Source organism: Eretmochelys imbricata, chromosome 2 (genome assembly GCF_965152235.1).
Source record: "Eretmochelys imbricata isolate rEreImb1 chromosome 2, rEreImb1.hap1, whole genome shotgun sequence".
NCBI lineage: Eukaryota > Metazoa > Chordata > Testudines > Cheloniidae > Eretmochelys > Eretmochelys imbricata.
The window spans coordinates 259,107,055-259,134,325 of record NC_135573.1 but is presented as its reverse complement, the minus strand read 5'-3'; the positions used below and the strand labels follow the sequence as shown (position 1 = coordinate 259,134,325).

The window sequence follows — 27,271 nt, the reverse complement described above, 5'->3', positions numbered from 1 at the left end:
CCTTTTTGTAAACTACCAAATATCAGACTCCATTTTTCCATTAAACATGGAACCCTAAGCCTCTTAAATGTTCTGGGCCACATTTAGCCCCAGAAAAAGAAGGAAGATTTCCCATTGATCTCCAAGATGAAATTAGGTTCCTGGTCCTCATGGTCAGAAAATGATCCTTTACTGACTCCAAAGGAGATGCCTACGCAATAAACTCTAAAACTGAATTTAAGCCTCATGGTGGTGTCAGATATCTACAATATGAACAAAGGTTAGAAACTGTCTTCAAAAATATACCATCATATCTGAAAGACAATAGACTGTTACATATTTCTTAATGCTCCTTTAGCCAGTGCTTGAGCCACCCCTGAGTTGATTTCTTAGTTGACCTATATGTCAGATGTCATCAATTTGCAATGTGTTAATAATTTCCCCCTCCATTGAAACTAATTTTTGTTCTCACTGCATTGAGAAAGAACTGATTTCTGTTATATTTCCCTCATATTCTCTAATACGATGAACCAGAGATAGTCCCTTCTAAAATTCAGGAAATTTCCTGTCTCCTTGTCCAAACTGGAGCATGGCACCACAATGTAAAACATGGTCCATCACTGTGTATTTTAATAAGTCTCTTCTGAACGAGAGGCTAGCTGGTGGAGCTACGGACAGATATGCTCTTCTGGAAGAACTGAGAAAAAATGAAGAAACAAAATAACAAAAATTGTGGAACTAACATGATTTTACACCCTGTTTGTTTGGAACTCTCTCCCAGAAGTGGTCTGCCAGAATCATTCACTGGCTGCCTTGGATGATTCAAATCACATGCCCTGCAAGAGACTCATCCCTGAGGGTTTTAGGGGCCTCTCCCCGGTTCTCTTGGTTTACTGTGTCTCATGTCTTTCCATCCCCATTCTATCTGTCAGTGAGGAATCAGTCCTTTTCACCTGGTAAGGTGGCTTCCTCATGATTATGGGGTTGATTCTTGTGCCAGGGATCTCTACCTTTGAAAGCAGGGTTACTTTAGTTTGGATAGGTTGGGAGAGTTGGTTCTTTATTTGATTTTAATGTTTTACATTCCTTTTTCTATGACACTGACTGTCTCTAACTGTAATCATAGAATCATAGAATCATAGAATATCAGGGTTGGAAGGGACCCCTGAAGGTCATCTAGTCCAACCCCCTGCTCGAAGCAGGACCAATTCCCAGTTAAATCATCCCAGCCAGGGCTTTGTCAAGCCTGACCTTAAAAACTTCCAAGGAAGGAGATTCCACCACCTCCCTAGGCAACGCATTCCAGTGTTTCACCACCCTCTTAGTGAAAAAGTTTTTCCTAATATCCAATCTAAACCTCCCCCACTGCAACTTGAGGCCATTACTCCTCGTTCTGTCATCTGCTACCATTGAGAACAGTCTAGAGCCATCCTCTTTGGAACCCCCTTTCAGGTAGTTGAAAGCAGCTATCAAATCCCCCCTCATTCTTCTCTTCTGCAGGCTAAACAATCCCAGCTCCCTCAGCCGCTCCTCATAAGTCATGTGTTCTAGACCCCTAATCATTTTTGTTGCCCTTCGCTGGACTCTCTCCAATTTATCCACATCCTTCTTGTAGTGTGGGGCCCAAAACTGGACACAGTACTCCAGATGAGGCCTCACCAATGTCGAATAGAGGGGGACGATCACGTCCCTCGATCTGCTCGCTATGCCCCTACTTATACATCCCAAAATGCCATTGGCCTTCTTGGCAGCAAGGGCACACTGCTGACTCATATCCAGCTTCTTGTCCACTGTCACCCCTAGGTCCTTTTCCGCAGAACTGCTGCCTAGCCATTCGGTCCCTAGTCTGTAGCGGTGCATTGGATTCTTCCGTCCTAAGTGCAGGACCCTGCACTTATCCTTATTGAACCTCATCAGATTTCTTTTGGCCCAATCCTCCAATTTGTCTAGGTCCTTCTGTATCCTATCCCTCCCCTCCAGCGTATCTACCACTCCTCCCAGTTTAGTATTGTCCGCAAATTTGCTGAGAGTGCAATCCACACCATCCTCCAGATCATTTATGAAGATATTGAACAAAACTAATCAGAGGTGTGAATGCAGTTCGTGCAGGTATACGCACGCTAACTTTAATCTAGGTTGCACGGCTAAAAAAGAGCAGTGAAGATTCAGTGACACGAGACTCAGCACAGGCCTACCTGGTACCCTGGGTATTTGTATTCCTAGTCTGTACTGGGGTCCATGGTGCCTCATCACCCACTGCTATTTTTAGCTGCACTAGATAAATCAAAGTGAGGTTGGGTATAGCTAGATGTGTTGTAATCACGCTGCCAACTCCAGCATACACATATCCTTAAAGACATATTAATCGGTACCTCATAAATATTAGAAATAAGGGCCACCTCTGACAATACATGTATACATACAAGAATTTGCTACCCCAGCAATAGCTGTCTCAGCCTTATCATCTCCAGTTAGAATTCCCTTTTTCCTAGTAAAGCTACCAAACAGCCTATTTCGAAACCCACATTTGCATGGTGCACTCTCCGTTATGAAATTTAATGAAAGGATGAACCAGGGAAGCAGTGCCCAAGAGCTTGACAATATCCCTCAATAAAATGAGGCTTACATTTAAAAATCTATTCAACTGAGTTTAAAATAGGCTACCGTGTATACTGCGTGTGTGTGTGTGTGTGTGTGTGTGTGTGTGTATTCACAGTATATGTTTGCCTAAGTAACCTAGATTAGGGATTTGAAATAGCTGTCAGATAGTGAAGTTGTTTTTATCAGAAAAAGACAAATTGAAATATATATATATATATATTCAAACAGAATATTCTTTATCTAAAGACAAATCAAAATAATATTTTCCATTAAAGTGTAATATTTTCAAATGACAAAACAATTAAAATGCCTTAACTGATATCATATCATTAGAGCACTAATTTCACACTAGTGTCATAAAGAGATTACTGAGAAAAGTGAAGTTAAACAAAGATTGTGGTTAAAAAGAATGTTTTAAAAGGTCAGCACCAGGCTCATCTCTGATTCTTCCCTCTGCTGGACATTTCTTTCAAGCACTCCACCAGCGTTGAATCTGATGCCTAAATATTATACATAAGAACATAAGAATGGCCATACGGGTCAGACCAAAGATCCATCCAGCCCCGTATCCTGTGTACCAACAGTGGCCAATGCCAGGTGCCCCAGAGGGAGTGAACCTAACAGGTAATGATCAAGTGATCTCTCTCCTGCCATCCATCTCCACCCTCTGACAAACAGAGGCTAGGGACACCATTCCTTACCCATCCTGGCTAATAGCCATTAATGGACTTAACCTCCATGAATTTATCCAGTTCTCTTTTAAACCCTTTTATAGTCCTAGCCTTCACAACCTCCTCAGGCAAGGAGTTCCACAGGTTGATTGTGCGCTGAGTGAAGAAGAACTTCCTTTTATTTGTTTTAAACCTGCTACCCATTAATTTCATTTGGTGGCCCCTAGTTCTGATATTATGGGAACAAGTAAATAACTTTTCCTTATTCACTTTCTCTACACCACTCATGATTTTATATACCTCTATCATATCCAAGTACAATGCCAGGTATAGTACAACAGACAGATTAGCAAGTGTGGGGCTTCTCGTGCTGGCAATATTCTAAAGAGCGATGACCTCTCAAGTTCCAGATATTACTGTTATATTACTATCTACTCAAGAATGATGGGACTGAACCATTATCTGCTAAATGCTGATTCTTGTGGAGCTCTTTTTGAGCTGATGCTGTGGAGGTGAGTGCAGTATAAGAATCTAAATATAATAGGATAGGGATCACAAACATCATTTGACATTTGGGAATGTACCAATGTAATTTTTGCATGTTCAACATTTTTTTGTTTAGTTGAGAAACAGAGAGAGAGAGAATTTTAGTCCCATCCAACGTATAAGGCTCAGCCTGTTTTCGAGAGGGTATAAAATACAATGGGGTAGCTCCCAAACCTCAACTTTTTTTCCTTCACAGCTGTGGGAGTGAAGGTGAGGAACTAATAATTGATTTGCAGATTTACACCAGTGTGACAATGGGCAGAATTTGGCCTCTGGTATTTTCATTTTGGGCCTATGTTGAGATTAGTTGGCTAGCAGTGCTGACTTATGCCCATCTATGCACTAATGGTGTCTTTAGGACAGATGAGGAATAAAATAAGATCCAAAAAATAGATTTTTAATTTTAGACTAACATATAATTTGAACCCAGGTCTCCAGCAATTAGAGACATGTGCAATCACTGTTTCATTTTGAGGACATACCCCCTGAGATTTAGGAGTGGAGATCCAGAATTGTTCACAGAACAGTTTAACTGCTAATTCTCTCCCATTTTATGTCAAATCATAATTTTGGCCCTTGAAACACTCAAAATTGTATATTACATCATCAAGAATCACTGCAGAAAATCTTAACAGATATCACATAGTTTCCACAAGAATCTGCATATATTGGTGCAGATTCTCTTTCTCATGTAAAAAGTCCTTCGTCCCATTACACAATTCCGGCAAGGAAAGGAAATTTTAAAGTGGAAGTAAATTACACTTACACTCACTTTAAGTGTACATGGCCATTTACAAGGCCAGAGTGAAGTCCTAATGGGGCCAGAATTTCTGTCCACAAGTAGAGAAAGGGGCTAAGAGACAATTTTTAACGGTGTTTAGGCACCTAAAGATGCAGACAGGCACTAAAGCCTTTTCAAAAGTGTCTAGGTGCAGAAATCCCATCAAAATTAATGGGAATTAGGTGTCCATGTGCTTATGAAAATCCCACTAGGATAAAATCCCACAGTGAATAAGATTTGTCTCTTTAGCACGGACAGAAATGCTGCGTTCACTGAGTTTATTAGAACGTAGCAAGTAATTTTCCCTTGATGCTATGAATATCCTGTAACTTTTCTGTAAAGTAATTAAAAGACATACACAGTTTTTAAACCCCATTAGGGACTTTAGCTGTGTAAAATTAGAAAGGAAAAGAGCTGGTATGACTAACTTTTTGCAAGTTCATTGGGATTTTATATTGCCATGAAAGACCCCATGCATAGCATGGTCTTACAATACATGATTGCATTCTCTTTGAAATCATTGCTTCACCATGGGACTCCGCAGGTTCAGTAACTGATGCTGGCCATAATTCAGGGTTTCTTTTTTTAGGACGGTTCTTGGTTAATCACAAAAAACTAGTATGTTAATGAAAAGCTAGCCTTTAAAATCCACTGTTTAAAGGCAACTTCTATTAGCCTCAAGAAGAACAAGTAAAGCAGTTGGCACTTTCCCTCTTCTGGATACAAATGCAAGGGCAAGAGGGCCAAGCTTAGAAAGGCTTTTTTCTGGCCACACTAAGATAAAGTTTTAGTTTAATTTAGAATGGAAAATATTTCTGGTGTCAGCTGTTGACTCACCGCACATCGCTATTTCTGTTACTGTCTCCAAAGAGAAGTTGTTGCAGGACACAGGCTTGAACTGCGGCCAATACTCCACATGGGCCTCCCTAAAGCGAATAATACACTGGATGAACAAAACAACTAGCACTGTTTGATGCTGGTGAGAACTTTTCACAACCCTTATGTTTTCATTCAAGTTTAAAGCCATCCTTTGATCTATCTGTTTTGCTTACTGAATTTGCAGCATTTTGCTGCTTTTTGAAGCCACTGAAAAGTCAGCATTACTAATTGAGGTTCTGTTTCCTCTGTGTTTTGTCTGAAAGTCCCTAGAACATACCGTACAGACATCTATGAAGCCAAGGACAGGAGTTTTATCTACTCCACCATCAAGCAAAAATATTCCTCCTAATGCCCCTTGAACATGCACCTTGTCTGAAGATGAAAAAAAAACCGAAGGTCTATATTCCTACTGGGTGAAATTAACCCTTAGGCAGAGCCAGCCCCCCCACCCCCCCGCCATCAATTCATGAATTAAATCCCATACAAACTCTCAAAATAGGGTTTCAGTGGTGCATATGTCTAGTGTGGGCCCTCTACACAGGGAAGAATTTCACCCACAGAGAGTAACAGGGAGAGAGAGAAGTTGTGTGCTAAATGGGCTTGATTCAGACACTGTCATGGGAAGATGAAAAGCCCCTCTCTCTGCATATGTTACTGTTCTCAAGTCCAGGTTCATACTTAAATATATGAGCCAACCCTTTATAACCTTGTGCATTAATGTGATCTGCCATCTTAGACCATTATCAAACACAGGTCAGCCACAACACTGTTTAAAGAATATAAAAGGCTTCAATCTACTCTTCTGCCAAAGTCCTAGAGAGGCATGGCCCATCACAAGCTCACATTTTAAACTGCATCCAGTTATGCAATTTTTATCTAGTTAGCAACTTCATTTTGTTGCTTATTATTGGTATGTGCAACGCCATGCACAATGGGGCCCCATGCCCCAAATGAGGCCCCTAGGTGCTACCACAATATAAATAATAGATAATAAATGCATTTAATCCAGAACAAATATCCAGCAGAGAAACTTAACTTTTTCTTCACTCTCTCAATAAATCATTTAAATAACTAATGAGTGAATCTTTGGAAAACTGACTTGCGGAAAACAGCAGGGTTTATTTCAGTCTGTCAAGGAAAGCTCCCAATATTAAAAGTTTACATGAAACACAGCAATTGTTTAATATCACTCAGAACTACTGCAGTTTAACAACTGAAGTGAAACAGAGAAACTAACACTGTAAAGCATCACTATACAACCAGTTAAGTGAAGTCAAGTTAGGAAGTGAAGAGAAAAATACAGTATCCATTTGAAATTTACAAATGTAACAAGAATTCCAGGGTTTACTCCCCTTCTCTTGGTCTCCATAGGAACTTTAATGGCCAAAGATGTTCTAGACCTCAAGGTGATGGCACCTCTTGTAGCAGAGTGTTTCCTAAAGCAATGGTTCAGGATTGACTTAAAGGAATAAATGTCACCTACTGATTCCCCATACTTCCTGGTGCACCCTGAGTTTTCTTCTGAAGTTTTCCATCTAGCCCAACTTTCCTTACAAGATTTAGCTATTTTGAAGATTTCTGAAGTAAAATTCCATTCATTAACCAGTGATGAAAAAGAAAAAGGAATATCTTTTAACGAAGGATGGCTTCTTTTATTAAGGTAACACACAACTTCTGGAAACTTTAGGTTAAAGGTAAAGATTATTGAGCTTTTAAGGAAGTCATTTACTGTACCTTTTTTTGCATGATGCCGTATTTTAGCTGTGGTATACTATTAAATGTAAAGTTCTGTATTTTCCATTCTTCACTGAAGCAACAAAGGCTTGAGCCAAACAAAAGATTTTTTATTTCCTACAAAAAAAAAGAAAAAGGGAAAAAAGCTCTCATTTTAAAAACAAATCCAATAGGTATATTTTCTTTCCATAATTTATAAGAATGGAGGCATGTGGCAGGATAATTACTAACTCTATATAACCACCCTTTTAATTTTTGTTTTATAAATACTGTAAATAGCAGGGCAATTCCACTGAAAAGGAGTCATTTTTTCCTTTTCCTGCAATGTTCCTTCAACACATAATGCTATGTGTTGCTCAGCATTATGAGCTTTTTTCTGTAGATCATTGGATAAATGGTGCTTCTTGAAATGTTCACAGAAGACAGCCTCAAACTTAACTAAGAGAGGAATAATATGTACTACTAGTTAAAAAAAAAGATTATCGCTATGGTCTTCTATTGAAGAGTTTTCAATTTCCCACATCCCAATAAAAGATATCATCCAATGGGATAAAATATAAGCTGTGAAAGAAGTACCTTAGCTGGCACATTATGTAGAATAGACAATCTGTTTCCCTACCAAAGGTGGTGGTCTGAGACCGATGTTGTTCAAAGTTTTGAATAACACTTGTCTTGGGACATGTAACAAACTGTCAAATTCAGATACTAGCCCCAACCAAATTTGGACTGTTGACCCCAATCAGGAGCAGCTTCACTGAAGTCAATGAATGAATGCATCCGATGAAGTGAGCTGTAGCTCACGAAAGCTTATGCTCAAATAAATTGGTTAGTCTCTAAGGTGCCACAAGTACTCCTTTTCTTTATGCTAGTGTAAATGGATGTAAGTAAGAATCAGACTCCTTCAGTGTTTGGATACTTATTCAGACTGCTTTGGTCTAGAAATCAGGTTGGGAATCGTTCTCATGAGATTTGTAGTGCTTTTTAGCTCTGGCTGAGTGGGAAGTACAGTACTATAAGAATAGCCCTTCACATGGTTTTTAGATACTTCTGCTTCTGCCCAAAATAAAAGAGATAAAGATGCATGAGAAAATGGAGGGAGCACTAGGGAATAAAATGAATCAAATTACTCTAAACCTCATGAAAGTTTTGGTTTGGAGGATAGGGAAACACATAAATTTGTTTCTGTTAGAGAGAGAGAGATGAAGGTACAGAATAACTCTTATTTTATTCAAACCAGTTTGTCTGCAACTAGTGATAACCCAGGTGTGCTAATGAGCAAGTCTACATTTTTCCACTCATAAACATAGAATACCAACACACCAAGGGCCTGATTTACCTTGAACTGAAGTCAATCAGTTGGGAGTCTTTCCACTGACTTCAGTGACATTGGATTAGGCCCCGAGTGAAATGGGGAAAATAAATTCTTATTTTGTACTTGTTTGTGAGGTTTCTCAGCTGCAAATATATTCTATGAAATAATAACAATACATTGCACCTGTATAGTGCACTTCATCCAAGGATCTTGAAGCACTCTACAAAAAATAACTGATGGATGAAGCCTTACAATATAACTGTGAGGAAGGAAATAATTATTACCATTTTACAAATACATAAAATGAAGTATGGAGGAGTGTGAGTTGCCCAAGGTCACATAGAAGTCAGTGGAATATCAATAAGAGACCCCAGTAGTCCTCCTTCCTCATTCTAACCCCCCCCCCCCTTAAAATACCACTTTTGAAATAACTGATTAAAAACTAGAACAAGTCAAAGAAGCACAATTGACTGGAACCATTAACAAAGGAATGTAAAAATACAATTTTAATGATTATTAGGATTTACTGGATTATGAATCTCAGATGCACTAAATGTAAAAAACAAAACCTATTGTAGCTTTGACTTACTCAATAAAAATAACAGGTTTTAATGCATCATTTTGTGTTTATCATCATACATGTGTCTTACTTTTGCTAGGGAAATATCAATTGCCTTTGATACTATTTCAAGTGTACACAGCGTTGAAAGTTCTGGGATCCTACTAACTTCCCCAATGGTTGCTTCATCATCGAAATCAACTGAAAGAGAAGAAACCTTGTAATATGCAGAATGTTGTCTGGTAAACCAAATTCTGCCCTCCAATACCACCAGGTAACCCACTGCTAGTGGTTGATCATAATGACAGATGCAACTTTAATACCTCTGATCTTTAAAAAGTTACGAGTACGGTGCCACTTTGAAAAGTGATGATACAAATTAGATCATGAGAGCCACTGTTTCTTATGCCCCAATAATTTAGTATTAAATTTGTTCAAATGTCAATTAAATGAAAGCGGTTTATTTAAATTTCCTAAGTGCTAGTTGCACTTTTTTGGCCTGGCATCTAAAAGTTAAACTGGGATTGAAGCGAGCACACAATCTTATCTAGGAAATTAAAACACAACTGTCTGTACCCTGAATCAACTAAGACTTGATCAAAAACAGACCATTATGCACATTGCTGTTAAGTTTTATTTGCTGTGAAAAATATGAGAGCTAGACCAAAGCGAAGCATGACATGACATACCTAGTTCTAGGACATCTTTCATCTGGTCACTTTTATTGGATATGGATGATGGAGTCTTTCTAAATTAAAATGAATTAAAGAACAAATTACCAAAGGTTCACATTTAATGAAACAGCAATACAGAAGATTAAGTTAAACAATGTATAAACCACCAAACCTTATTAGGGCAAAATCAAATTTTTCACAGAAGTATATGGCATTCTATATAGTATATAGACAATCACTAAAGCCAAAATAGCAGTCTGCACATTGCAACATAATGCAATCAGCTTGTATCACTAAATGTAACTCCCCTGTGGATCAGATCCTGCAAGTTCATATGCATGGGCAGGACTCTACACCCTCATGGAGTCTCAACTGACGTCTGTGGTGCTCTGCATGAGTACAATGTTTGGGTGCCCACAACTCAGCTTGCAGGATTGGGACCCATGGAGTGAAATTCACTCCTGCATGAGGCCTATGGACCACTTAAATCCAACTTAAATCCTTAAAATAAAATTTCAGTGGGATATAAATTGTGCTGGCTCACATACTGGCCTTACTTGTGTCATCAACAAGTTAAATGTTTATAGAAATAAGTAAATGATGATCAAAGCTAATTTTTTCAAACTTGGCTGTGAAGTTAGACTCCTGAATATCAGTCGGATTTTCAGAGGTAGCACAGGCTTGTTGCTCCCACTGAATTCACACCAAAGGGAATACAGTCCGAGGAAAAGTTTCCTACTGTCGCTGTTAAAGAGGATTATTTTTTTTCAAAATAATAACACTGAATCATTTTTCATCCATCTTTTGTTTGGAAAACTGTGTTGCAAATGACAGTCCTTTCAAAAACTGTATGGAATCACTTCCTCAGAAACACTCTTTCTATGCACACTATTATTATGGCAACAGTGGCAGCCATATCACATATTTTCCATTAACTTAATTTCCTTTTTTCACTACGTGAAAGAAGATGAATGAAAGCAGAACACACATGCACACCACACTCAGGACTTTTCCGGTCTGAAAACCTTCTGGCACCTTTTCCTTTACGAGCCTTTCTAGAACTTAACAGTAGGAACTACCATGCTGTTTTTCTTCATAAAAGCATTAAGGGATTGATTCAACTAAATCTGGCAGCACGCACAGAGTCACAACAAACAGACACTCTACAGCAGGAAATGAATCACCCATATTACTAGTAAGTCAAAGTAAAATAATTAATGTTCATGAGATCAGTCCTGAGATCTAAGTATGTGGGTTGAGAGCAAATATGCATAGCAACATACTAAAAGATTCTGAGCTACAGTGGAAAATAGCAGAACTTTTTACTACAGTTTTCAGAGTAACAGCCGTGTTAGTCTGTATTTGCAAAAAGAAAAGGAGTACTTGTGGCACCTTAGAGACTAACCAATTTATTTGAGCATGAGCTTTCATGAGCTACAGCTCACTTCATCGGATGCATACCGTGGAAACTGCAGAAGACATTATATACACACAGAGACCATGAAACAATACCTCCTCCCACCCCACTGTCCTGCTGGTAATAGCTTATCTAAAGTGATCATCAAGTTGGGCCATTTCCAGCACAAATCCAGGTTTTCTCACCCTCCGCCCCCCCACAAACAAACTCACTCTCCTGCTGGTAATAGCCCATCCAAAGTGACCACTTTCTTCACAATGTGTATGATAATCAAGGTGGGCCATTTCCTGCTGGCCCACCTTGACTATCATACACATTGTGAAGAGAGTGGTCACTTTGGATGGGCTATTACCAGCAGGAGAGTGAGTTTGTTTGTGGGGGGGCGGAGGGTGAGAAAACCTGGATTTGTGCTGGAAATGGCCCAACTTGATGATCACTTTAGATAAGCTATTACCAGCAGGAGAGTGAGTTTGTGTGTGTATGGGGGTGGGGGAGTGAGAAAACCTGGATTTGTGCTGGAAATGGTCCACCTTGATTATCATGCACATTGTAGGGAGAGTGGTCACTTTGTATAAGCTATTACCAGCAGGAGAGTGAGTTTGTGTGTGTGGTTTTTGGAGGGGGGTGAGGGAGTGAGAGAACCTGGATTTATGCAGGAAATGGCCCACCTTGATTATCATACACATTGTGAAGACAGTGGTCACTTTGGATGGGCTATTACCAGCAGGAGAGTGAGTTTGTGTGTGGGGGGGCGGAGGGTGAGAAAACCTGGATTTGTGCTGGAAATGGCCCAACTTGATGATCACTTATAAGCTATTACCAGCAGGACAGTGGGGTGGGAGGAGGTATTGTTTCATGGTCTCTGCGTGTACATAATGTCTTCTGCAGTTTCCACGGTATGCATCCGATGAAGTGAGCTGTAGCTCACGAAAGCTCATGCTCAAATAAATTGGTTAGTCTCTAAGGTGCCACAAGTACTCCTTTTCTTTTTACTACAGTGTATTTTAAAATACAGTTAGTAGTAGTGGTGGTATTTATTATGCATTAGAAGTGATAATCATGGACCAGAACCCCACTGTGCTGGGTGCTCTATAGAAACAGAACAAAACCACAGACCCTGTCCCAGTGAGATTACAATCAAAGGATAAGACGAGAGACCTCAGATGGATGCAGAGGGACAGGGGAGCACAAGGAAACAATGAAACAGTATTGGTCAGCATGATGGGCAACGGTCTCAGCACACCAGCGGACTAACCACTGTCAAGTAAATTACAGTACATTCTAACAGATCTTACTAATATTGGTTTCCATCATTCTTTTCAGTTTATTTTTTTCTGCGTTACTTGCTAATATTTTCATACTTACTGGTCAGGTGGAGGGTCCCAATAAAATCAGTGTTTACGCACAGAATGTGTTTCAACGGAATACTGAAGTCACTGAACCACGCTTACAGCAATAACATGCTTTTTTATTTTTATTTCTGAGATTGCAACTATTCCACCTGGCTTCCTGGCAAGAATGTTTTTCCTTCCAAGGTCAAGCCTTTTGGGTCCAGTCTTACACATACAGTAACTCTGAAAGCTGAGATCACAATACAGATAGGGTTTGGATATAAAGGAAAGTTACAAAAAGTGTCATTTGGTGTACTTTTTGGTGAGCAAGTCATTGTTCCTATCTACATCAGCATTGTTTACACTTAAAAGAGTGTGTGTGTGTCACCAAAATAAGCCACTCAACCCCGTTTACATTACATTGCACTTCACCATGTCCCAGGTCAAAGATTTGATCATGAATTGAGCCACAAAGGTGACAGGATATATTACAGAGATTACAGACTAGGATTATTGGAGATGATGACTGCAAAATGCTGCCAATGGCAGTCTGAAATGGAAGGATAGGGTTTACTGGTCATGTTCTATCCCCCTTTAGAAGGAGCCTATCATGCATTCTTGCATCAGCATTTACATTCTGTTTCTCTCTATATATAGTTTTTATGGGCTCTACAACCATAGTATCTGTGCTCCACACAAACATTAATAAATTTATCCTCTTTAAAATACTCTAAAGGTATGGAAGTATTATTATCCCTATTTTTATAGATGGGAAACTAAAACACAGAAGAGTTAAGTGACTTGCCCAAGGCCACACAAGGTGTGTGTGGCAGAACTAGAAATTGAACCCAGATCTCCATCCATGGTCTTAACTACAAGACCATCCTTCCATCTGGGCTCTTATAATGTGCCCAATCACCTTAGTATCTGACTGCCTTTTGAAACAGAAAGGACTGGAAACAGGTTAAATTAATATTCTGACTCTTTCCTCTCCCAAACTCCTCTTCTCCCAAAAAATCCCCAACCTGAAAGCAATTGCAAATGAAAAAATACATAGACCCACCACTGAAAGAACTGAAAGAAAGTCTAAATGGATGATCTCAGAGAACTTCCAAGGCGTATATCACTGGGGAAAGCACCAAAAGCACAGATCCACGTAGGATGTTTTCCTGCACAGAAGGGTATTTTTGCAGGTGGAGATTATTTGTGAGCTCCCTTCTTAAGTTACTTGAAACTTTGTCAGAACTTTTACTGTTATTTCCACTTCAACAGATGGCCACTATTCCAGGAACATTTATTGTGCATATAATATCATACAATTAAAGCGCTTTGCAAGGAGGAAGTCATCTGTCATGTCAGAAAAATGAGGCAGGAAGAAAATATGTATTATAAATATACCATACTGTACTTTCTCCAAATATTTGAACATTCCTATCTCATCTCCATGCATAGAAAACGTTGTTTACATAGGATAACCAAACTCAGAGAAAGTTCTTCCCTCTGCACAATAAGGCATGTGTCCTCTATGGTTTCCTATTTATATTAACCTATGCTGGAGGTCAAAGAAACAAACGTGCTTATAAAATAAGCAATGGTCACCAGCTAGTTCAGAATAACTAACTGTGTTGGAAAACCATAGTTTTCTTGTCAATTTAAAGCATTCTGCAGCTCTTGCACGGTACTTACATCTTGCCTCTGAAATAACGTAGAGATTCAGAAGAATTCCTACAGGTTCTGAAACAATCCTAGGGTTGTATACTGTTCTGTTGCTGTACACACAGTACAATAGAAGTATACAGCCCTCATTCCATTCTTGTGATACTGGAGACTGGAGCCCATAGAGCTAGCTTGCCTTTATTATATTAACTGCCTTGCCGTCATTATATTTAGCTGTTTTCGTTATATTCAGCTATAACGCAAGAAACCTAAAAAGAACAAGAGTACTTGTGGCACCTTAGAGACTAACAAATTTATTTGAGCATAAGCTTTCGTGGGCTAAAGCCCACTTCATCGGATGCATAGAATGGAACATATAGTAAGAAGATATCTATATACATACATACAATACCCTGTAAGACATTAGATAAAATGTAAGTTAGCATAAGTGTTGTTAAATAGGCCATAACCCATGGCATAGATCAACTGTTACCTTTAGATTTTAGGAACTAGGGAGACCTTGCTCAATAGTAGGAAGTAGAATGTTCCAGTAAGTGCCACCACAAGGAACATAGAAGTAATAACCCAACATCTGCTTAAGCAAGGGGTGATGGGTATGATCATGAGTTGACATGGTAGTACATGTAGCAATATACTAACCTATAGAAGAAGGACACCTCAGCATCAGTAGGATGAGAAAATACAAATAAGGAAAAGGGGAGAACCTCTTACTGAGTATGCATTAGATATAGTGGTGTCAGCGCAATATATCATAAAAGTCGCATCCCAGCCTGATGGGGTAGAAGAGAGAGAGAAATGTGGCCCTTGGAAGGAACCAGAATGATGGCCACTCGTGATGAGGAGGAAGGTGATGATGATGAGGAAGATAATGGCTAACATTTCAGGTCATCCTGCAAGGCATGGTGTGAGTATATGGATGTGTAGAGGTACATTCTATAGTCTCTCTATCTACCTTATTGAGTTAGAGTGCTTGTGACCTTGCTAAAAGTATTAATAAAATATTTGGAAATACAGAAGAGTTCCTATAGTGTGAGTGTTGCAACTGTGCACATTGGGGTTCCCAACTATCTAGTAATTTTATAAAACTGGGTCTGATCTTGGGACAAGAACCTGTCACCCCTCAAAGGGATAACTGGAAATTCTTAAGTAATCAATACAATTATATATTCAATATTATATTATTACATTGGGCTAGAAGACATTCCAGAGGACTGGGAAAAAACTAATGTATTTTGTGCCAATATTTTTAAAAGGTAAATGGGATGACCCATGTATATATAGGCTGGTGAGAGTGACATTGATTCTGGGAAAAATCATGGAAAGACTTATACAGGATGCAATCAGTAAAGAGCTAAAGGGTGGCAGCATAATTAATGCCAGTCAATATGGTTTTATGGAAAACAAGTCTGGTCAGATAAACTCAATATAGTTTTTTTATGAAATTGCAAGTTTTGGTGACAATGATAACTCTGTTAACATAATATACTTCTGAAAATCATCGGATTGAGTATAGCATGAAATTCTGATTCAAAATTAGCACCATACAAAATCATCATAGCACATGTTAAATTGATTAAAACAGGCTAACTGATAAATCTCAAAAGTAATTGTAAATGGGGAGTCATCATCTAATGGGGCATTTCTAGTGGTATACCACAGGGATCTGTTCTTGATCTAACGTAAAGCAATATCGTTATCAATGATTTAGAAGAAAACTAAATAACTGTTGGCAAAGTTTTCAGATGACACAAAAATTGGAGAAGTGGTAAATAATGATGACAGATCAGTTCTATTGAGCAATATGGATTGCACGGTATGCCAGGCTTTCTTGAATAACGTGTTTTAATGCAGATAACTAATTACAATTTGTAACAATAGCATTTTATCAACCAGGCAAGGTACTAACAAGCTTCAACAGGACTTTATTTTCAAAGTGGAAACCTCTTTACCAAGCTGCTGCTGCACCCTCTGTCTCTCTCCCAGCCTCTCAACTCCTCCCCCCTCCTTCCTGTCTCCTGTCCTTTCAGACTTTCAACAGCCAGTGCTCCCAATTCTAATAATTACAAGCAGCGTCTAAACACCACATTCCCTCCTCTCTTAAGAAACTTTTCCAATTAAAATAAACATTATTGTTCTAGCCACAGGAACAAATATGAAACAAGACACTATACTGTTGGCAGAAATATTACACTGAAAACACTGTAGATACTATATAACATAGTCTCTAGTCCAGACAGGTGGTCGTCTGGGTCTGACAGGCCGTCTCTCAAGCCCCGGTTCCAGTGCAATGTCTTGTTGTGTTGGTACTATGGTGAAATCATCCAATGCAGACTGGGTGTTTGCATAATCTCCTCTTGGTGCATAGGCAGGTGCAAGATAAGAAGCATTCAATACCCACCCATCAGAAAATCGATAGGCGTAAGGTCCCTTCTTCTCTATGATTTTAAGAGGAGCTGTGAATTTATGGTCCCCTTTGTGTAAAATTCCAAGTTTTCATATTCTAACGAAGGAACCACACTCAAACTTTGGTTCCTTAGCACACCGCCGCTTGTCTGTGAAAGCTTTAGATTTTGCTTGGTTCTGTTCAACTGTTTTTCTCACATCATCCTCGTTTAGGGCATTAGGTCGTGCCTTTAACAATCCAGCAATATTCAGTTTAGTATTCATCTGTTTCCCATGCAGTAACTCTGCGGGTGATCTTTGCACTGTGGCATGTCGTGTAGCCCAGTATGCTTGCAACAACTCAGTAGTGAAGGGTATCCACAATTGCCCTTCCAGTTTAGCCGTTTGCAAACTCTCTTTCAAACTTCTGTTAAACCATTCGATTTCCCCATTGGCTTGAGGGTAATATAGGGATGACCTTCTGTGTAAAATGTTCCTCTCTGCTAGAAAAGTTTCAAACTCCAGGGAAGTAAATTGACTACCATTATCTGAAACCAGTTCTTTGGGGTTACCTTCCCTGCTAAAAACTGAAGAGAGGAACTTAATTACTGTAGCAGAAGAGATTTGCCATGTAAACGCTACCTCAGGCCATTTACTGAAATAGTCTATTAAAGTGATGGCATAACAACAGTCAATTGGAGCAGTATCAAAGGGTCCTACAATGTCAATCACCACTTTTTCCCATGCAGATTCAGGAAGAGGAACAGGCTGTAATGGAGGGGTACATGTCACTGCTGTCTTATCATGCATTTGGCAAGTGACACCGGATTTTATAAGTGCTTCAGTTTGAGAGTCCATCCCTGGCCACCAATACAGATCCCGTAGTCTTTGTTTGGTTCGGACAATTCCTTGATGAGTATTGTGTGCCAGGTGTATGAGTTTTGACTGTAATTCTTCTGGCACAAGGAGCCGGTGTGTACCTCGTAGCACACAGCCATCAAACAAAGAAAGTTCATCCCAAACTCTAAAATAAGGCAGCAAAACTGGGTCAAGGTTTTTAGGGTGACTGGGCCATCTCTTTGTCAGAAATTCCCATAGTTTTTGTTGAATTGGACATGCTGAACAAGCAGCTTGAAATTGTTCTCTTGTAACTGCAGTAAGAGTGCTTGTAATAAGCTCAACCACTACATCCTCATCCTCCGGTGGACCATCTGGTGAAGGCAAAGGCAGGCAAGAAAGGCAATCAGTGACCACATTTTGGTTTTCAGGCTTATATTCCAGTTCATAATTGAAAGAGAGCAGTCTTGCAGACCATCGAGCAATACAGTATCCTGCTCTTCCCAGTCCTTTCGTGGTGAGCAACGTCGTCAAAGGGCTGTGGTCTGTGCGCAACTTGAACTTGTGGCCCCACAGGTAAGTTTGTCATTTTTTCAGTAGCCCAGACACAAGCAAGTGTTTCTTTTTCGACTGTAGAATATTTTCTCTCAGCATTACTTAGTATCCTTGAAGTCCTCTCTGTGTTGTCCTCATGCAGTTGTGTGAGAACAACCCCAAGTCCATAGTCAGAAGCATCAGTAGTTACAATTGTGGGCAATGCAGGACTGAACAGTGCAAGTACTGGACTATGTACAATCAAGTCTTTCACCGTTTCAAAACTAGTTTGTGCATCCGTTGTCCACACTAAGGTTGAACTTCTCCATAGTAATTCCCGTAACGGTTCAATGACAGAAACATAATTGGGAATGAATTTTGCATACCAGGAGGTAAGACCCAAGAAGGAATGTAAGGTTTGCAAATCTGGAGGATGAGCATTTGAAATTGCCAGGATATGATCTGGATCAGGTTTTAGTCCAACCTGTGAAATTGTATGCCCCAGAAAGGAGAGTTCCATTTGTCTACATTTACATTTGGACCTATTGAGCTGGAGGCTTGCTGTGCCGATGCAGTTTAGTGCAGACTGCAGGTTATTGTCATGCTCCTCAGAAGTATTTCCAAACACGATAATATCATCCAGATAGCACTGAACTCCATGATGATTGTTCAGAATCAGTGACATCATTTTTTGAAAGGCACTTGGGGCAGATGCGAGACTGTATGGAACACGTTTAAAACGAAATAGTCCTTCGTGTAATAAATGCTGTGAGGTCTCTGCTATCTTCATGCAACATAACCTGGTGGTATGCGCTCTGCAAATCAAGAGTAAAAGACATCTTTGCTCCACGGAGTTCTGCAAATACTTCTTCTATGTGAGGAAGAGGATGGCTGTCAATCACAATAGCTTTATTTGGCTCTCTTAAGTCCACACAAAGGTGAATGCCTCCACCCTTCTTCTGTGTCACTACTATAGGTGAAACCCATTCCGAGGAGTTGATCTCTTCAATAATGTCCTTTTGAACAAGTTTTCTGAGTTCCTCTGAAACAGCTTCCCTAACTGAAAATGGTAAGCACCGTAACTTCTGTCGTACAGGCATCACATTATTCCGCATTTTAACTTTATGCAGAAACCCATAAGCACAGCCGAGTTTCTCCTCAACCTGGTGTTGGGTCCCAGCTGAAACTGGTGTGTGTACCACAAGAGTGCTTTGCTGAGGAAGATCAATTTGTCCATTAACTACCCTGAGATTTAAATCTCTGCCAAGGATAGGAGTGCCTTTGTGGACAACGTAGAACTCTGCAGTTACACAGCAATCACCAAAAGTAACTATTACTGGCAGGCAACCATTTACTGGAATATGGTTTTTCAAATAGCACACCAAGTGAAGTCTGGGTTCAGTAAGAGGTACATCTTTAAAGTAACGCAGATAGATGGAATCAGGTAGTACAGATACTGCTGAGCCAGTGTCCAGCATTAGCTGAATAGAGTGTGGTTTGCCTGAGGGTATGGCGGAAACGTTTACAGTGCACTTTACCTGTTCTGGAATATGTGCAGTAGTGATTTTGTCCACGCTCAGCACAGTAACATCTGGTATTGTAACTGCATGGACCTGTTGATTGAACTGGCTACTGTGACATACTTTGGCAAAATGTCCAATCTTTTTGCAATGATTGCACTGAGCTACTTTTGCCGGAAATCCTGTGTAGCTTGCAAGGTGTTGTGGGGATCAACAGCAAAAGCATGCTTTTACCGTATTTTGAATTTGCTGATTCAGTAGTTTTTCATTAGTTTTCCTCTTGCAATTGTGTGTCTGCAGTGGTAGTGAACTTTTCTGCAAAGGAGTCACAGCCTGGACTGTGCCTCTTGTAACCATGCTCATTATTTTGGCTTCAGCTGTAGCTGACTCAATCTGAGAAGCAATGGTTATTGCTTTTTCTATTGTAAGTTGTGGTTCTAGAAGTAAGCATTCTCTTCCATGAAGCATGGTTGTTTTCTCAATGAGCTGGTCTCTAATCATCTCATCTGCCATATTCCCAAAATCACAAATTACAATCAGACTCCTCAGGGAAGCAATATACTGCATTATAGTTTCCCCTGGTTTCTGCTCACGCTGGCGAAATCTGTAGCGATTAGCTATTTCATTCACTTTTGGCACAAAAAAATTCTTTATTATCATCTGCAAGGGGAAAAGTGTGAAATATAAGCTGCCCTTCTGCTCCAAGGCAGTGGATTAGCAGAGAACACTTTCTTACTTCAGAAATCTCTGTAGCACTGATTGCAATCAGATAAGTCTCAAACATATGGATCCAGGTAGTAAAAGCAATTGGAGGCTCACCTGGGCTTTGCAGAAAGGGTGCAGGTAGGTTCAAAGGCAGAAGACTCATCCTCGTCGCCAAAATGTTGTATCAACCAGGCAAGGTACTAATAAGCTTCAACAGGACTTTATTTTCAAAGTGGAAACCTCTTTACCAAGCTGCTGCTGCGCCCTCTGTTCTCTCTCCCAGCCTCTCAACTCCTCCCCCTTCTTCCTGTTTCCTGTCCTTTCAGACTCCCAACAGCCAATGCTTCCAATTCTAATAATTACAAGCAACATCTAAACACCACAAATAGTACAATAAATAACTACAGTTATCACTGGATATGGACAAGGAGCTAACATGCTGAAGGTGCAGTTCAGTTATAGATTCTACTCCTAATAAAGAATTCCAAATTAAAACTTCCACACTGGAACTCCCTCTCATCCCAACACCACATATAGTAGCCTGAGCTGCAATGCTCACACTGCTGCTTTTAGCAAGCCGATTGAGCCCTGCTAGCACAAGCCTGTCTACCTAGGCTGGGAAGCTTGCTTCCAGTTGCCGTGCAGACACATCCTAAGACACTCAAACAATGGCGGTAGCGACCAACAGAAGAGCTAAGGGAGGTAAACTGCTTTACATTAAATAAAGGCACATTCAAGATACTGTCCATTGTACATGTGGCAATGACAACCCTAAATAATGGGTTCCCAGCATTTAACAGTCACATGAGTCTTCTCAGTGTGGGCAGTTTAAGAACTCTCTCCTTTGCTTGTCTAGGAGAAAGTAGCCACTCCTTCAGTTTTTGACCTTCATTTGTTTTTAAGGACGTGGAAAGTGTCTGGCCTGACATTTCCTGTGAGAAACCTTAGGACTTTCAACACTCCCAGACAATCTAACCTAACAGTTTCTAGCCAAATGAAGTCTCTTCCTGAAAAGTAATGTCCAACCTGAAATAGGAACATGAAGAGACCTTACACTGAATACCGAATTCAAAGTAGCAGCAGTGTTAGTCTGTATTCGCAAAAAGAAAAGGAGGACTTGTGGCACCTTAGAGACTAACCAATTTATTTGAGCATAAGCTTTCGTGAGCTACAGCTCACTTCTTCGGATGCATTCAGTGGAAAATACAGTGGGGAGATTTATATACACACAGAACATGAAAAAATGAGTGTTATCATACACACTGTAAGGAGAGTGATCACTTAAGATGAGCTATTACCAGCAGGAGAGCAGGGGGGACGGGGGGGAGAAAACCTTTTGTAGTGATAATCAAGGTGGGCCATTTCCAGCAGTTAACAAGAATGTCTGAGGAACCGTGGGGGGGTAAAATAAACATGGGGAAATAGTTTTACTTTGTGTAATGACCCACCCACTCCCAGTTTCTATTCAAGCCTAAGTTAATCGTATCCAGTTTGCAAATTAATTCCAATTCAGCAGTCTCTCGTTGGAGTCTGTTTCTGAAGACTTTTTGTTGAAGAATTGTCACTTTTAGGTCTAATCAAGTGACCAGAGAGATTGAAGTGTTCTCCGACTGGTTTTTGAATGTTATAATTCTTGACATCTGATTTGTGTCCATTTATTCTTTTACGTAGAGACTGTCCAGTTTGACCAATGTACATGGCAGAGGGGCATTGCTGGCACATGATGGCATATATCACATTGGTAGATGTGCAGGTGAACAAGCCTCTGATAGTGTGGCTGATGTGATTAGGCCCTATGATGGTGTCCCCTGAATAGATATGTGGGCACAGTTGGCAACGGGCTTTGTTGCAAGGATAGGTTCCTGGGTTAGTGGTTCTGTTGTGTGCTGTGTGGTTGCTGGTGAGTATTTGCTTCAGGTTGGGGGGCTGTCTGTCGGCAAGGACTGGCCTGTCTCCCAAGATCTGTGAGAGTGATGGGTCGTCCTTCAGGATAGGTTGTAGATCCTTAATAATGCGTTGGAGGGGTTTTAGTTGGAGCTGAAGGTGATGGCTAGAGGCATTCTGTTATTTTCTTTGTTGGGGCTGTCCTGTAGTAGGTGACTTCTGGGTACTCTTCTGGCTCTGTCAATCTGTTTCTTCCCTTCAGCAGGTGGGTATTGTAGTTGTAAGAATGCTTGATAGAGATCTTGTAGGTGTTTGTCTCTGTCTGAGGGGTTGGAGCAAATGCGGTTGTATCGCAGAGCTTGGCTGTAGATGATGGATCGTGTGGTGTGGTCAGGGTGAAAGCTGGAGGCATGTAGGTAGGAATAGCGGTCAGTAGGTTTCCGGTATAGGGTGGTGTTTATGTGACCATCGTTTATTAGCACTGTAGTGTCCAGGAAGTATATCTCTTGTGTGGACTGGACCAGGCTGAGGTTGATGGTGGGATGGAAATTGTTGAAATCATGGTGGAATTCCTCAAGGGCTTCTTTTCCATGGGTCCAGATGATGAAGATGTCATCAACATAGCGCAAGTAGAGTAGGGGCGTTAGGGGACGAGAGCTGAGGAAGCGTTGTTCTAAGTCAGCCATAAAAATGTTGGCATACTGTGGGGCCATGCGGATATGCTCTCTTATCTCCATTTGTTATGATAAAAACCAAACAAAGATGATAGCTGATTGGTGAGAACAGACACTGTAGAGATAGCCTTTACCTCCTGTTAAAGTAATCAAGAGGGGTGTAAGGCTTTGGGAGAACACACTCTTTGAGCTACTGCCATACATAGAATTGTTCTTGTGGGACAGTGATTTCTTGCACTAATTCTCCTTCCTAATGTGTTACACCTGATGTTCCCAAGCAGACATACTGAAAAGGAAACGTGTAAAGCCCTAAGTGCATAAATTAATGTGTACCGCCTTTCTGCTTTACATACAGTATGCTCTAGAGATACCATGTTTCCAGTGCTCTGATTAAGAAAGTTGTCTTGTTCACTGACTGCATTTTAGGCCATGCGATTGTCCTCTTCCAGTCTGATATGCTTTCCAAAAATAAAATATAATGAAGAAGCAATTAATCATTTCCAATAATTGCACACAGCCTCTTCCTATGAAGTTTTGGGAAAATATTGAAAGGGCAGATGGCAACATGCACAAATGTTGTGTTGACATATCTGGTGCCATGAATCCACTGGCACCAAAAGGCCACAATAGATTACTAATCTTTCTTTGAGCTTTTCTTACCAGTCCAGACTTTCCATTATGAAAGGTGCAATGCAATTTGAGATAGCTGAAGGTTTTCTCCCGTCGTTTATTTCCCATTGTAATTTGAAAAAAATCAAGTGCAATATTAATATGGGCTATTTAAATCCATAACTCCTAAATTGACCTGATCTTGTTTGACAGCAGTTCACTTTGCTGCCAGTTAAGAGAGTCAAGTGCAGACTTATTCCCAGGCTCAAGGCTGAGTGTACTGTAGAGGTGATATGTTTAGTCTCTGTGGAGAGGTGCTGACTGTCCTATTCTTACAGTGCTTCCTGTCTGCGGAGTCACACAGCAGCATTGACGTCAGCTGCGGATCAAGCCACATGCCTACTCTCATGGCAAAGGGTACAGCATGGGGCCACACAGACAAGCTGGGTTGGGAATTCAGAGAGGATAGAAAGGAAGCATGTGCAAGTAATTACATTAATTGCAATGCTTTAATGTTGAACGCCGAACCCAGACTAAACTGACCTTTTCTATAAATGCTACCATTGTAAAGCTCATCCTCTCCTGCCTATTATGGGAACAATTAAACACATTTTTGAAACATCAAACAAACCTATCATACGCTGGTGTGGCCCTACGGCCTGATCCAATGCTCAATGAAGCCAACTGGATTTCTGTGGGATCTGGATTAGACCCCACTACACAGTCATCCAAATCAGGCCACACCCTCTCAGAGCATAGTTTGAGACCCATCAGTCATTACTCAGCAGCTTGTAGGATAATGGCATTAATGCTTGCTAATTAGCAGGGTTAGTTATTTTAGATAAAACAGTCCGAGCTGATAAATTAAGTTACATATTTAACAAGAGAGCATTACAGCCCACTGGGTAAACAACACATTTAAAAATATTTATTATGCTTAGAAAAACTACTTATCCACAGGGTTGCCTGACAGAAAGGATTGGAGCCATTCATAACGCTTGGGTAAACGATATGCATTATATAACCTCCTGGAAAGACATTTATTGTTTTTAACAAGGAAATTAAATTAAATTTTAAAAATGTACCATTAAATCTGGACCATTGATCAATGAAATCTACGAAATCAAAAGTTAAAGATGAAACCTTATCCTTTACTGAAGCCAGTATGATTCCCCCGTCTTCCTTAAAGACAATATATGTTAAAGGAGCAGCCATTTTAACTCTGAGGGCCTGATTCACCCGGCTTTTATACCAGTTGTACTCTGATGCATCTCTGCTGATTTCCATGGAGCTACCAGCATTAAATGGAGTTAACAGAGTGATGAATCAAGCTCTGAATATACTAGGATTTGTCAATATCACAAATCTTTGTAAAATCATGACTTTCTCCATCCCGGAATATTTTTGTCTCTTCCTTGCTGTTAACTAATTACATATAATTTCAAGAAACATCCTCATGCGGCAACCCAAGTTCTAATGCCCCCCTTCACAAAAGACTCTTCTTAAAGCACAAATTGGAAAACAGATGGGCAGAAAAGTTGAGTGGAAAAGTTATTTTAAATAGATAATAAACGGTTGAATCCAGCTGCAGGTCTTTGTGACATTTAACTTGTTTTATAAATATTGTTACTAGATGTCAGCATAACAATAATATCATAGATGCAAAACTAAAATGAGAAAGCTCCACAAGAGTTCAGTAATGTTAGGAGTCCAACACCTTTCTCCTTGACCTGCTCACCCGTACCCTGCCTCAGAAGTAATTAATGATGTCTTAATAACATCACACCAGCACTGATTTTTTTCTATCCCATGGGCCAAATCCTGTAGTCCACCACCAGAAAAAATTCTCATGGAATTCAATGGGAGTTTTGCCTGGTGAAGGATGACAGGGTTTGGCTCTACGCTGAAAGTGGATGACTGTAGATGTTTATTTTATTCTATCTGGAGGAACTTCTTTGGCTCAGATGCTCCACTTTACTATTCTGATAAAAGTTTATGAACACTAAAAACCAAGTTACGATGCTGATAAGCACTTTTCCTTTGCAGTCAGCTATTACATTTTTCCCAGGCTGCTGAAAAGTCATTTCAGTGTGATATGCTGAGTACTGTCTGAAAGCCATCCACATCTGTTACTCCAAGTGGAATAGCTCTGTTCTGGATTTGACAATTCTCTCTCCTACTTAACAAAAATGAGCTGTGAAAAATAAGAAGACATTTATCTGAAAAACCAAGAAGTATTTTCTTTTTGATACTACTGTCATTCAGATTAGGGAGAGTATTAGGAAGACTTTGGGTAAATGGCTTGATTCTGATTTCACCTACACCAGTATAAATTAGGAGTAACCTTCCTGAAGATAATGGAGTTACACCATTGTAAACCTGGGAGAAGAGAAGATCTGGCCCAGAGTATACCATATGAACACATTTTAGAACAAGAATTTCTTATTTCACCGAAGTTCTGAAATAAAGTGCTTTGTGTATTAGCTATTATTTTCCTTTTAGACAAGGAGAGAATGCAGTTAAAATTTAAGTGCAATATTGACTGTATCCAGATGTACACTTCCATTGAAACCAGTATTTATTATGTTAGATCAACACAATTATTTTGACGCCAGCTTTAAACTGGGAGGAATCCCCAGAAATGGAAGGATTCCTTCTTTCCCCAAGAGCATAAAGGCTTGGCCATTTCCAGCAAAGCTGAAAATAAATGGAAGGAAGTTAGCACCGTCAAGATTCATAACGAGTTAGTCTAGCGGAATGTACAGTACACCTTCACTAGAATGCTTTTCATAGCCCCATAGCCCTTAATTGCCCACTCGAACCAAGGATACAACTGTTCCAGCTCCAACATAACAGACTTCCTCCAGGTTATTTCTCATTTAGCACAAGGGACAAACTGTGTGTGTGTGTGTGTGCGTGTGTGCGAGCGGTTCGTCAGTCCTTCAGAAATGAATATCCATCTTCTGTGCTTATATTTTAATGTATGCCAGCACAGACGGCTTGTGGGTGGGAAGCATGCAACAGTTTACCAGGAGAAAAAAAACCACTGAGATCTCAGGCAGTTCTAAACTAATTAAGCATAGAGAATTGACAAGCATAGGCTTGAGTCCTCCTGTAGGCAATTAAGCTGTTTTACTCCAGTTTTAAAACTCATTTAAAGCAAGAACGCTGATTATTTAAAGGGCCAAGTCACTGTTTTTGTTGATAAATTTTATTTTTGCTGGTTTCAGATAACTGGAGAAATACTAAGAAATAACATTTGTATTTTAAAACTGGTCACCTTGATTTTTCTACTGAGTTTCTTAGAGGGCAAGAGGTATATTTGTTTGCTTCCAGTGGTCTTCTATCTAGAGCTGGTCAACAACTTTTGGTCAATTTTTTTTTAAAGCCAATTTGTTGCTATTGAAAATGTTAGTGAAACAGGGTCAGAGTCAACAAATCTCCCAACTCAAAAAAATATTGAGAAAAAATGTTTCAAATTTGTCAAGATATTTAATTGCAACGTTTTCAAAATGAAAAATTCCAGTTTTCCAATCCAAATAGTTTCAAAATGTAAGCTAATTTGACTAAAAAGGGTAAAAAAACCCAACAAAATTGAAACAAAATATTTCAGAATTATAGAAATGAAATGTTTTGATTGACCTGAAATGAAAAAAAAAAGTTTTTCCAGTTCATGAATATTTAGAGATTTTGACATTTTGTCCAGATTAAAGATGGGAAAATATTTCAAACTCTTGAATATATTTGTGGGACAGCAAAGCCCTTTCCTACCCAGCTTTACTCCTATTCCAAAAAAAGTGTCTTCAGGTTGTTGGGTTTTTTTCTATACTTTTTACTGAAATGTATACATAGGGACAATCCTCTCTTAGCCAAGAATTTTTCATCATCTCTAAGAAAGAACTGTCAGTAGTGTCCACCTTCATTAATCTTAGTTAAGGTGAGAGTGAGAAAGCGAGCGATGATTC

At 39.8% G+C, this 27,271-nt stretch overlaps 1 protein-coding gene across 1 annotated transcript in view; it reads right to left on the bottom strand.

Moving 5' to 3' along the window:
* MINDY4 (MINDY lysine 48 deubiquitinase 4) overlaps nucleotides 1–27,271 on the bottom strand; it is a 90,603-nt gene that overhangs the window by 42,324 nt on the left and 21,008 nt on the right. Inside the window, exons 6-9 of the mRNA XM_077808428.1 lie at nucleotides 9,752–9,810; nucleotides 9,154–9,263; nucleotides 7,192–7,308; nucleotides 5,416–5,504 (exon numbers count right to left, since the gene is read on the bottom strand). Coding sequence (XP_077664554.1) covers nucleotides 5,416–5,504; nucleotides 7,192–7,308; nucleotides 9,154–9,263; nucleotides 9,752–9,810 — 375 coding nt within the window. The remainder of the gene's footprint in view (nucleotides 1–5,415; nucleotides 5,505–7,191; nucleotides 7,309–9,153; nucleotides 9,264–9,751; nucleotides 9,811–27,271) is intronic.